This window comes from Chlamydotis macqueenii, chromosome 25 (genome assembly GCF_036417535.1).
Source record: "Chlamydotis macqueenii isolate bChlMac1 chromosome 25, bChlMac1.mat, whole genome shotgun sequence".
In the NCBI taxonomy this organism is placed as follows: domain Eukaryota; kingdom Metazoa; phylum Chordata; class Aves; order Otidiformes; family Otididae; genus Chlamydotis; species Chlamydotis macqueenii.
The window spans coordinates 2,560,457-2,571,457 of record NC_141580.1 but is presented as its reverse complement, the minus strand read 5'-3'; the positions used below and the strand labels follow the sequence as shown (position 1 = coordinate 2,571,457).

Sequence of the window (11,001 nt, the reverse complement as noted above, 5' to 3'; positions counted from 1 at the left end):
GTGTGTGCGTGCTGGGGTCCCCTTCCCCCCAAATCAGTGCACAGGCACGGCCGTAGCAGCGCTTTATTAGAGACAGCGCAGCCCCAGGAGCAGCCCCAGCCTCGCCGTCACTTCCACAGCTTCTTGATGGACATGTTCTTCTCGCTGTCCTTCTGCATCACCTGGCCAGGGAGGAGGAGGAGAGAGTTGGTTCCCAGCACCCAGGCCCCCCTCGTACTCCTCCGATCTGGGTACTAATAACCCCCAAACTCCCCCCAATGCCAAGCTTTAGCTCTGCGTGGGGAAGGCACTGCAGCCCCTGTCTCCTGCCAGGCTCTGGCTGTGCACCACGGCCCCAGGAAAGGTCTCCACCGCCTCCAGCCTGTCCTCCACGTCACTCCCATTGGGATAACCCCCTTAAGAGGGCTGTTGAGGAACCACCTCCCTCCCAGCACTCACCTTGGCAACGGCCATTTCAAAGTCTTCCTGCGTGACGTGCACCCGCCTCTCCCTCAGCGCGTACATGCCAGCCTCTGTGCACACCCCCTGCAAGGGACAGAGCCGTCACTCCGCGCTCCCCTCTCCGCCAGCCCCGGTGCCGCCGCGGCGGCCTCGGCTCACCTTCACTTCCGCACCCGACGCCCCCGGCATCAGCTCCGCGATCTTCCGCAGGTTGATGCCCCGCGTCAGGTTCATTTTCCGGGAGTGGATCTTGAGGATGTCCAGGCGGGCCTGGCGGAGAGCAGCAAGGAGGTGAGGGTTGGAGGCACAGGATCTGCTCCTGGAGAGGGCTGGGGACAACGCGCTCCCCTCCGGGAGAAGACGAGGACAGCGAGTGACCAAGGGAGAGCCAGAGCCTGCGGTGTGGCACCCCACCTACCTCCTCGTTGGGAGGGGGGAACTCGATCTTCCTGTCAATGCGGCCAGGGCGCAGCAGAGCCGAGTCCAGGATGTCGATCCGGTTCGTGGCCATGATCACCTACACAGGGAGAATAACGGTCGCCATTCCAGGCACCCCACTGCCACCACGACGCTGCCCCGTCCCCGGGCAGGGATGGCACCCTCCTACCTTGATGTTCTTGGTAGCCTCAAAGCCATCGAGCTGGTTGAGGAGCTCCAGCATCGTGCGCTGCACCTCGCTGTCCCCGCCTGAGCCCCCCTCCAGGCGGGAGGAGCCGATGGAGTCGATCTCGTCCATGAAGATGATGGAGGGAGCGTGTTCCCGGGCCATCACGAACAGCTCCCGCACCATGCGGGCACCTGCGGGGAGCGGAGAGGCCTGAGCCCTGGCAGCGCACACAGCGTGTCTGCCCTGGACGCCATACGAGAGGCCAGTCCCGTGGCCACCCAGCATCGTGAGAGCCCTCACTGGTGCTCCAGCACAGGCAGTCGCCTCCCCCCGTGCCCCTTTACCTTCACCGATGAATTTCTGCACCAGCTCAGAGCCCGAGACGCGGATGAAGGTGCAGTCGGTGTGGTGGGCAACAGCCCTGGCCAGCAAGGTCTTCCCTGTGCCGGGTGGTCCGTAGAGCAGCACGCCCTGCAAGGGCCACAGGGTGACCTCAGCACCCCTGTGTGCCTACGCAGGCAGCCACACCCCGGCAAGAGACATGCGGACGTGACACCCCCAAATGCCGCCTCCCGCTTGCCTTGGGCTGGGCGATCCCCAGCGCCTCAAAGAGCTCAGGGTGCTTGACTGGCAGCTCGATCACTTCCTTGATCTCCTTTATCTGCTTGTCCAAACCCCCGATCATCTCGTAGGTGGAATCTGGAACCTTCTCCACCATCATCAGGGACACGAGAGGGTCCACTTTGTTGGGCAGGATCTTGTGCAACGTGTAGCTGTCGTTGCGCAGGGCCACGCGGCAGTTCAGGGTCACCTGCAGCAAGAGCAGCGGGGAGCTCAGCTTTGGGCAACGCCAGGCTGCCCGAAGGAGCAGTCGCGTCCCCTTTCACAGCCCCAGGGCGCTCACGTCGTTAATGTCGATGTTCTTGTCCACGTCCACCACAAACTTCCCCTCTGGGTGCACCTGGAAGGCAGCAGTTGCCTCTGTGAGAGTTATTTTTGTGAGAAGTCCCCTGCTGCGTGCCTGATACCCACACCAGCGGCTCGGAGCGGGAGGAAGGAACCAAAGAGCGCAGCAGCTCCCAAACACCCCGTGGCCCCTCCTGCCTCCAGGGAAGCCCGAAGCCAGGTGCCCCCTACATTCCTAAGGAAGGTTTGGGCCCAGGAGAGCCATCGCAACGTGCTCCTCTGGAGAAAGAGCTCTCACTTGATGTCTTTCAGTTATCACATCCCCCCAGAGCTCAGGCTCACACTTGCTCCAGCCCCTGGGGGGTCCCAGGGAGCGTCTGTCCAATCCCACCCTGCTCACCCCCTGCCCCAGCCTGCTTTGCCCCTGGGACAGCCCAGCCCCGTACCTTGACGAGCACTTTCTTCTTATCCATGGCTCTCACCACCTCTCCCACGTAGGAGCCCTGCTCCTGCAGCAGCTGCAGCTCCTCCCGCAGCAGGCGCACTGCGGAGAGGGAGACATCATCAGCAGCCGCAGGCACCCGCACCCACAGCCTCTGCCCGCAGTGGAGGGGCAGCACTTGCCACGGTGGCCAGCAGCCACCAGCCCTGCAGACAGGACCAGCCCCAGGAAGATGAGAGGAGCTGAGCTGTACCTTTAGCGTTCAACTCATTTCTCTGCGCTTGCAGGCGCCGCAGATTCTGGCTCTTCTCGTTCACGATGAGCTGTTGGGAAAAAAAAGCTTTGCTGAGTCCTCAGCGTCCCCTGCAGTGCTCACATCAACCGAACCCAGGCACCAGTGCAACACCTGCATCCCAGGACAGGGACCCGGAGGGGCTCAGCCCTTCCCAGCAGGACGTGGCCAGCCAAACCCCAGCACCAAGGGCTGGGCAACACCGCAGGCACAGGCAGCAGCGCTGTCAGCTCACAGGGCTGAGATTCGTCTCATACAGCCCCACCACCCAAAGGCTGGGTCCTGCTCGTAGATACCGCCCCGGGGCAGTGCTTCCTCTGGAACAGGGCACCCGCAGCACAAAAAAAGGCTGTGGATCCTCTCGAAGCAAGTGCAGGCGTACGGACACAGCCACGGCGATGCCATTCTGGGGCAGGTCGGCTGGGCATCTCCTGTGCAGCCCGGGCTGGCTCACCTGCAGCTCCTCGATCTTGGACAGGTAGTACTGCCGGAGCCCTGTGCCGCCTTTCCCGTCATCCATCTCCATCTGCGAGAGAGCAGAGCTCAGCAGCACTGGCCTTAGCCCCAAGGGCCACTCGAAAACCACCTCTACCCCCCCATCAGTCTCCGTGCTGCCCCTCTGGTCCCCATTTCCCCCCTCTGATCCTCCCGGGTCAGATCCTGGGTCCCCGCTTTTCCTCCCACCCGCCTTCTGCCTCTCCGGGCCGGTGCCCAACAGCCCCAAAGCACCTGTTCCTCCCTGGGTCTCACTCGCACGCCCCTTCCCCCTCCTCCTCAGCCCGTCCCGCGCCCCTCCAGCCCTGCCCCAGGCCCCGGTCGGCCCCCGCCCCGCCGGGGAGGCTGAGGCGAGATCCGCCGAGTCACGGTCACCCGCCAGGCCCCAACCAGATCCGCTCCCAGCAAAGCCTCGCCACAGCACGGCGCGACCCGAGCACCCCACCCAGTCGGCGGCCGCACTCCGCTCGAGCCCGGCCCGACCTCACCTGCTCGGGCCCGTCCACCGCCATCTTCTCCGCCGGCATCGGGACGGCGACGCCACTCCTGCCGGCACTAAAGATGGCGGCTGCCCTCCTTCCGCTGCCCACCCCCAGCGCGCCAAGCGTGATGGCGTCACTTCCTCTCCCCGTGGAGCCGCCGGCGCCGCACACCCCTCGTCCCCGGCGAAGTGCGCATGCGCCGCAGCGGCGCGCTGGGGTCGGGCCTGGCTGCCATCTTGGTGCGGTCACAGGTGACTTCTCGCTGTCACGAAGCGCCGGACGTGCACGCGTGAGCCGTAGATGTGACCGCGCGGGGACTCGCTATCGCCTTCCCCGCTCCCTCCCGCGGCAGCCCGCCTGGCCCGAGCGGCGGGGACGTGCCGCTCCCAAGATGGAGGCCAAGGGAGAGCGGAAGCGGAAGCGGCGCGGGTTCCCGGAAGGGGACGGGGGCACGTGGCGGCGGCGGTAGGACCGGGACCGGGACCGGGACCGGGATTGTGTGTCCGTGAGTGCGTGATGTGTGTGTGCGGCCTGGGCGGGACGCACCGGGGTATCAGTGCGGCCGGGGTAGGCCGGAAGGCTTCGGGGCGGGGATTCGGCTCGGGGGGGTTGCCGGGGTGCGGGTCGGCCTCGGGGGGACGCGGGGGCAGAGGGAGGATGCGGGCAGCGGGACAGCGCTGAGGGGACGCGGGGGTGAGTCGCGGGGGGGCATCGGGCCGCCCCTGCACTCCGCCCCGAGCTCACACCGGCTGTTCCCCCTCAGGTCCGCGCCGGCGGCTGACAGAGAAGGGCCCCAGCCGCTGCCGCCATGGGCAAGAAAAGCAAACTGGGCAAGAGCCGCAGGGACAAGTTCTACCACCTGGCCAAGGAGACGGGTGAGAAGCCTGCCTGATCGCTGTGGGGCAGGGGGGGCTGCGGCCCCCCTAACCCCGGTAAGGGGTAACCTGTGGCTCTCCCTCCTGCAGGCTTTCGCTCCCGCTCCTCCTTCAAGCTTCTCCAGCTCAATAGGAAGTTCCAGTTCCTGCAGAAGGCTCGGGCGCTGCTGGACCTGTGCGCGGCTCCGGGTGGATGGTGAGTGGTCTGAGGGCCCCAGTGCACAGCCCAGTGCCACCAGCTGCCCTGGGACCTTGTAATGAAGTGACTGGTGTGGTTTCTGTTGTGGTGGCTCATCCCAGGCTCTGCCCTCGATGCCAAAGCTGATCCCAAACCCCTGGCAGCACAGTTTAAGGCTCAGGGCATTCCAGGGATTCTGCTGTAGCTTTGTTCCTCTCTGTTTTTTCCAGGCTGCAGGTGGCTTCCAAGTTCATGCCGGTTTCCAGCTTGATCATTGGTGAGTGATGGGACCTGCCAGGGGTGGGCGCGGGGCAGGGGGCTCCACCACAGTCCCTGGATGTGGCCGAAGAAAGCGGATTGGGGATCCTGGTGGGAGGAGAAGGTGGGTGGATAAGGCATGTGGGATGGACCAGAGCCCACTTTTGAGGGGTTGTGGTGTTCGTGTCCCTTCCTTACACCAGGGGTGGACTTGGTCCCCATCAAGCCCATTCCCAACGTGGTGACGCTGCAGGAGGACATCACCACTGAGAAGTGCCGCCAGGTACAAACCTGTCTCCCCTGACGCGAGCGTCACGGCCAGTTTGGTAGGACCACGGCCGGAGGCTAGGCTGAGCTGACGTGGACAGGGGTGCTGCCCGTTGGCTCTTGCAGAGGGCTTAGTGGGACAAACGCGTGTCCCTGTCCCTCAGGCCCTGCGCAAAGAGCTGCAGACCTGGAAGGTGGACGTAGTGCTGAACGATGGAGCGCCCAACGTTGGAGCCAGCTGGGTGCATGATGCCTACTCCCAAGGTGGGTCCTGGCCAGGGCTGGCATGGTCTGGGGGAGCACAAGAGCCAGCACGTCTCAGACTGCGGCAGAGCAGGGTGGCACCGGTGTGCACTGCGGGACAGGGAGCTGGGCGGTGGGGACAGTGACGACCGCTGACTGCTCTTCTCCCCCGCTCCAGCCAACCTGACCCTTATGGCCCTGAAACTGGCCTGTGAATTCCTCTGCAAGGGCGGCTGGTTCATCACCAAGGTTTTCCGTTCCCGGGACTACCAGCCACTCCTCTGGATCTTCCAGCAGTTCTTCCTGAAGGTCCAGGCTACCAAGCCCCAAGCCTCCCGCAATGAGTCCGCTGAGATTTTTGTGGTGTGCCAGGGTGAGTGGCTGGGGGGACCCGCAGCTACTGGAATGCGGCTGGGAAAAACGTGCTGATAGCTCTGATTCCTCCATCCCAGGTTATCAGGCTCCGGACAAAATTGACAGCAAGTTCTTTGACCCAAAATATGCCTTCAAGGAGGTGGAAGTTCAGACCAAGTCCGTTAGTGAGCTGGTCAGCAAAAAGAAACCAAAGGTAGGAGCTTGCTTTGCTGGGCAGCAAGGCCAAACACACACGAATGGGGCTGAGGACTGGGGCCAAAGAGGTTGTGATAAGCAGAGTTACTCGGGAAAATGAAAGATTTGGGAATGCAAGGTGGTGGAGGAGCTGGTTTTGAGGAGGTTTGCAGCCTTGGGAGGTAGTGCAGTGCAGAGGAAATGGTGATACAAATTGTGAGAGTGGGGATGAATTGGTAACACTTACAACGGTTGGCCACTGGGTTTTGTCTCTGTGAGAGGTCTTTAGGGCACAGGACAGTAAAGGCCATGTCAAGTGCCCTCAGGTGGGCATGGAGCTGACACAAACCTCTGTCGCTGTCACGTCTCTTGAGTCTGGGGTGAGACTGAGAGACGCCGTGGAGCTGGCAGCGGCTGGTAACTTGCCGTCTTCCTGAAGTTGTGTGGGCACGTTTAGGTGGACGCTGCAGCACGACATGAGTTACGTGACATTGTTCATCCTTTAGGAACGGTTGAAGCTGCTTTAGTGCCCTGCTGCGACTCATGCAGCTCCTTCCTCCCGCAGGCAGAAGGCTACGCAGATGGCGACACGACCCTCTACCACCGCTTCACCCTGATGGACTTCCTTAAGGCTCCCAACCCTGTGGACTTCCTCTCCAAGGCCAACGAGGTGAGTGCATGAAATGAGGGGGACCTTGGTGGGCCCAGACATGTACCCAGGAGCACAGAGGAACGAAAAGAGGGAGCCAGGTGCCCCAGCAATGGCCCTGCCTGGAATTTAGCCAGTCATTCTTTTTTTTATAAATTGATCATTTTTATCAGAGAAAGAGACTTCGCATACATGCTTCATTAACTTCTCTCTGCTCTGTCCAGATCACCCTGGGGGACGGTGAGCTGGAGAATCACAGTTCCACCACAGAGGAGCTGCGTCAGTGCTGCAAGGACATCCGCGTGCTGGGCCGCAAAGAGCTCAGGTACTGGGAGGGACTGGGCCAGGGCTTTGTGCCAGGTGCAGTGGGTGTCTCTAACGGTTTGCCTTTCTGCACAGAGCCCTGCTGAACTGGAGGACAAAGTTGCGGCGCTTTTTGGCCAAAAAGCTGAAGGAGCAGGCGAAGGAGCTGGATATCAAGTAGGGACAACAGGGCTGCCCCAAAGCACCAGTGCAGTGGGAGGAGCCTGCCAGCAGGATGGATGGTCTGAGCTTCTTCCTTTTGGCAGCCTGAGCTCCGGTGAAGAAGAGGAAGGCAAAGAGGAGGAGAAGGAGGAGAAGAAGATGTCGCCAAGAGCCACAGCTGATGAGGTGGTGAAAGAGGAAGAGGAGGAGGTAGAGCTGGCATTGGCAGAGATGAAGGCCAAGGAGCTGGCGGAGTTAAAGAGGTAAAAAGATCTCACATGAGGAGAGGCAGGGGAGCACTGGGCCAGCAGAGCACAGGGTGGGCTCCAGCCTGGGAACAGAGGGTGGCAGTGCCAGAGCCCGTCCCTCTGTTGACAGCAGGTGGGGTTTGTGGGTCTGGGGTTCTCGAGGTTGTCAGCTCCTCCAGGCAGGTGAGGGGGCTGTTCAAGCTGGCATGGGCCCCCTCTGTCCCAGGACTGGGGACCCCTCCCAGGGGGTGACAGTGCTGCTGAGGGACATCTGGCACAGATGTGGCAGTGGATGAGCCATTGGCATGTATGCATGTGTGAGGAGGGGGGCAGCGTGGCCTCATTCCTTTGTCCTCCCCTAGAAAGAAGAAGAAGATCCTGAAGGAGCAGCGGAAGCAGCGTGAGCGTGTGGAGCTGAAGATGGACCTCCCTGGTGTCTCCATTGCCGATGATGGTGACACCAGCATGTTCTCCCTCCGGACAATCCAGAGGACGCCGGTGTGTGGAGCAGGGGGAGGCCAGGCTCCCAGAGCCACTGGGGCCAGGACAGTGGCAGGCTCATGGCTGGCGGACGGTAGCTTGTGACTCATCTTACTTGCGTTGCAGCTGCTGAACGAGATGACCCGGGGGGACATGACATCAGCAGATGCTCTCCTGGAGATAGGACCTGGGGACGATGACATTTATGTCTCGGATCATGATGAAGAGGATGATGTGTCCCTGGCCAGCGATCTGGACCCAGAGGAGCTGGTTGAGATAGAGGCCCGTCAGCGCCGGCTGGAGCGGGAAAGGCGAGAGCAGGGTGCAAAGAGGTGAGAGCCAGGAGAGGCCTCCCTGGGGCAGAGGAGATCCGGGGTCGGGCAGGGAGAACGCTCCATCCTGGCTTGGGGGCACTGGTCCTGCTGCTGTTTGTCACAGGGTGAAGTTTAAGCAGAAGGAAGAGGAGGAGGAAGGAGAGGAAGAGGAGAATCCCCTGCTGGTGCCGTTGGAGGAGAAGTCAGTGCTGCAGGAACGGCAGACCAGCCTGTGGTTTGGGAAGGTGAGTTCCACTGGGCCAGAAATGACAGGGCAGCCTGGGCCCCAGCGACTCCCCAGCTCTGCCCAGTGTCCCCTGACCTGCTGCTCCTCATCCCCAGGACGCCTTTGCCGGCATTGAGGACGATGCGGATGAGGACCTGGAGCTGGGGCAGTCACAGATGTTGGCTGAGAGACAGCGCGAGTCCCAGAGAGGTTGGCGGGGGGCTGCATCACTGGAGGGGGGACAGAGGGACAGCCCCACGGCCTGGTCCAGGGCACTGGATCAAAGCCCAGTGTGGATGCTGCTGCATGCAGGACTGAAGATCTCGAGAGGTTCTTCCAACCTGTGTGGTTACACAGTTACTGAGCTGCCATTAGTGTAGTGTTAATGAGCTGAGTCTCTGGAGGAATGATCTGCAGTGAGGTCTGCCTCAACCTCTTCTCACACGGTGGTTCCCATTCCCCAGACAAAGCCACAAGGAAAGGGCAGAAGAAGAAGATGCCCCAGGAGGAAGCTCCAGCTGAGCCCCCACCTGCCGCAGACGCGGAACCCGGTGCTGGTAAAGCGCAGGATGAGCAGAGCAGCGACGATGACAGCAGCAGCGATGAGGAGAGGTGAGGGCTGAGAGGAGGGTAATCTTGGATGTTCTCTTCCCAAAACCACAGCCCTGGAGAGCAGGGAGGTGAGGACCTGAGCCTTCACCACGCTCCTCTCCACAGGCCCCTGACACCGGTGGGAAGGAAGCGGGGCCGTGTCGAGCCCTGTGGATTTGAGGTGGTGCCCATTGAGAACCCAGGTGAGTGGGGATGCTGGCAGGATCCCTGTGGTACCATGTGAGTCCGTCTTCAGGGACAGGAGGCAGGGTCACACCATGCTGATACGGGCTGGCAAGGCTGCTTGTAGATAGGCCAAACCTTAACCTGTCCATATCTGCAGTGAAAAGAGCCCGTGTCCTGGACGCAGAGGGCCTGGCGCTCGGCTCCGTCATCGCCACCTCCAGAAAGGCCAGGCGGGACCTGATTGATGACTCCTTCAACAGGTACTTGGAGTTGTGGTTGCTGGAGGAGGAGCAGTGTTCGGTCTCCCAACAGGGGACAGACCATGGGGGTGGCAACTGTCTCAGTGTGGGGACCCCGTGTCCCACTTGCAACTCGCCGGGGTTTCCCCCCAGGTATTCCTTCAACGAGGATGAGGGAGAGCTACCAGAGTGGTTCACAGAGGAGGAGAAGCAGCACCGGCGCAAGCAGATACCCGTGGACCGGCAGACTGTTGAGGCGTATCGGCAGCGCTGGCGTGAAATCAACGCCCGCCCCATCAAGAAGGTGGCGGAGGCCAAGGCCCGCAAGAAGCGACGGGTGAGTGGGGCTGTGGTCCTGGACGGGTGCTCTGTTCCCCTTCTCAGGTGCAGCGTCCCTCCTCCAAACCCCCTTCCCTTCACCCTCGCTGTCCCCACAGATGCTGAAGAAGATGGAGCAGATGAAGAAGAAAGCAGAAGCCGTGGTGAGCACGGTGGATATCTCGGAGAGGGAGAAGGTGGCTCAGCTGCGGCGGTGAGTGGTGAAGCTGGGATCAGGATCCTTTGTGTCTCACCGTGCTCGATTGCAGCGACAGCTCCTGCGCGTAACTCAGCAGGGCTGGGAAGGGCTGGGCTAGATCCAGGCGTGGGCTGAGGGGTGGGAGAGGAAGCGAGGGAGCTCTGTCTTGGGGCACAAATGCACAGCGGAGCGGTGGGACCCAATGTTGGTCTGGAGCTGGGCCGGGGTGCCGGGGTCGTGGTCTCACCGTTTCCCTTTCTCCCACAGCATATACAAGAAGGCTGGGCTGGCCAAGGAGAAGCGGCAGGTCACGTACTTGGTGGCTAAGAAAGGCGTAGGACGCCGAGTGCGCCGTCCTCCTGGTGTCAAGGGCCAGTTCAAGGTCGTCGACAGCCGCCTGAAGAAGGATGTGAGAGCTCAGAAGCGCAAAGAACAGAAGAAAAAACACCATAAGTGATGTGAGACTGGCTCCGTCCTCGGTGAGGGACTCTGCTTGGGGCACGATGGGCTCCTGTCCTCCCCCTGTGTCCTCGGGAGCAGCCAGCTCACCCTGCCGCTCTCCGCCGTCACGGGGACAGGGCTGTGACATGGCCACATGTTGCCGTTAGTGCCTTGATGTGACATTGCCTCCTGCCCTCCGGTGGGGCAGGGAGGGTTGATTTGGCCTCAGCGCTGAAACATCGACCTGCTTCCCGTGCTCGCTGCATGGCCACATCTCCAGGTCTGTCACTGGTGCCAGCTCTCGCGGAAGACTCTTGTACTGCAGAGAGGGCACGAGAAGCCACACCAGCCCTGGCTGTCCCCAGGAGGTTGTGGCTGAGAGGGATGGCGGGTGAAGGGGGTCTGCGCAGCTCTGCTAATGCTTTGGGGAGCCCACTTGTCTCCTTTTGTCTCTGGCAAGGAAACTGAAGAGCAGCTGACTTTCTTGACACCCACCCTCCCTGCCCCGACCATGGCAGCCCTTCCATCCCCACTGCCCCTCCACCCCTACCCCCCCCAAGTGCAGGATCCTGCAAGTTTAAGAAAAGAAAGACTAAGAGAAAATACCCAC

The 11,001-nt window shown here is 61.8% G+C and overlaps 2 protein-coding genes across 2 annotated transcripts; one reads left to right on the top strand and one right to left on the bottom strand.

Annotated features, from left to right (window-relative positions):
* Nucleotides 1-49: 49 nt before the first annotated feature.
* Nucleotides 50-3,817, bottom strand: PSMC5 (proteasome 26S subunit, ATPase 5). Its single transcript, XM_086766598.1, has 12 exons — nucleotides 3,672-3,817; nucleotides 3,143-3,214; nucleotides 2,650-2,719; nucleotides 2,401-2,498; nucleotides 1,953-2,009; nucleotides 1,629-1,859; nucleotides 1,393-1,519; nucleotides 1,049-1,239; nucleotides 860-958; nucleotides 601-711; nucleotides 439-525; nucleotides 50-161 (listed from the first exon to the last, which is right to left on the bottom strand). Exons 1-12 carry the CDS (start codon nucleotides 3,708-3,710, stop codon nucleotides 108-110), a joined length of 1,236 nt encoding a protein of 411 aa, XP_086622724.1. The 5' UTR covers nucleotides 3,711-3,817; the 3' UTR covers nucleotides 50-107.
* A 334-nt stretch (nucleotides 3,818-4,151) lies between these two features.
* FTSJ3 (FtsJ RNA 2'-O-methyltransferase 3) lies at nucleotides 4,152-10,996 on the top strand. The gene is made up of 22 exons (XM_086766596.1): nucleotides 4,152-4,170; nucleotides 4,429-4,540; nucleotides 4,631-4,736; nucleotides 4,949-4,995; nucleotides 5,180-5,259; nucleotides 5,408-5,507; nucleotides 5,665-5,859; nucleotides 5,939-6,054; nucleotides 6,601-6,705; nucleotides 6,909-7,009; nucleotides 7,084-7,164; nucleotides 7,254-7,412; nucleotides 7,760-7,895; nucleotides 8,004-8,209; nucleotides 8,316-8,436; nucleotides 8,534-8,627; nucleotides 8,882-9,029; nucleotides 9,135-9,211; nucleotides 9,352-9,454; nucleotides 9,587-9,770; nucleotides 9,871-9,965; nucleotides 10,218-10,996. Exons 2-22 carry the CDS (start codon nucleotides 4,474-4,476, stop codon nucleotides 10,405-10,407), a joined length of 2,511 nt encoding a protein of 836 aa, XP_086622722.1. The 5' UTR covers nucleotides 4,152-4,170; nucleotides 4,429-4,473; the 3' UTR covers nucleotides 10,408-10,996.
* The last annotated feature ends 5 nt before the right edge of the window (nucleotides 10,997-11,001 follow it).

Excerpts from the sequence above, each read along its gene's own strand:
- PSMC5 (XM_086766598.1), bottom strand. The coding sequence starts at position 3,710 with ATGCCGGCGGAGAAGATGGCGGTGGACGGGCCCGAGCAG. Across the intron at positions 2,010-2,400 it reads AGAAGAAAGTGCTCGTCAAG|GTGCACCCAGAGGGGAAGTT; the intron begins GTACGGGGCTGG and ends GCTGCCTTCCAG. Across the intron at positions 162-438 it reads TTGAAATGGCCGTTGCCAAG|GTGATGCAGAAGGACAGCGA; the intron begins GTGAGTGCTGGG and ends CTCCCTGGCCAG.
- FTSJ3 (XM_086766596.1), top strand. The coding sequence starts at position 4,474 with ATGGGCAAGAAAAGCAAACTGGGCAAGAGCCGCAGGGACAAGTTCTAC. Across the intron at positions 4,541-4,630 it reads CCACCTGGCCAAGGAGACGG|GCTTTCGCTCCCGCTCCTCC; the intron begins GTGAGAAGCCTG and ends TCCCTCCTGCAG. Across the intron at positions 7,896-8,003 it reads GGACAATCCAGAGGACGCCG|CTGCTGAACGAGATGACCCG; the intron begins GTGTGTGGAGCA and ends CTTGCGTTGCAG.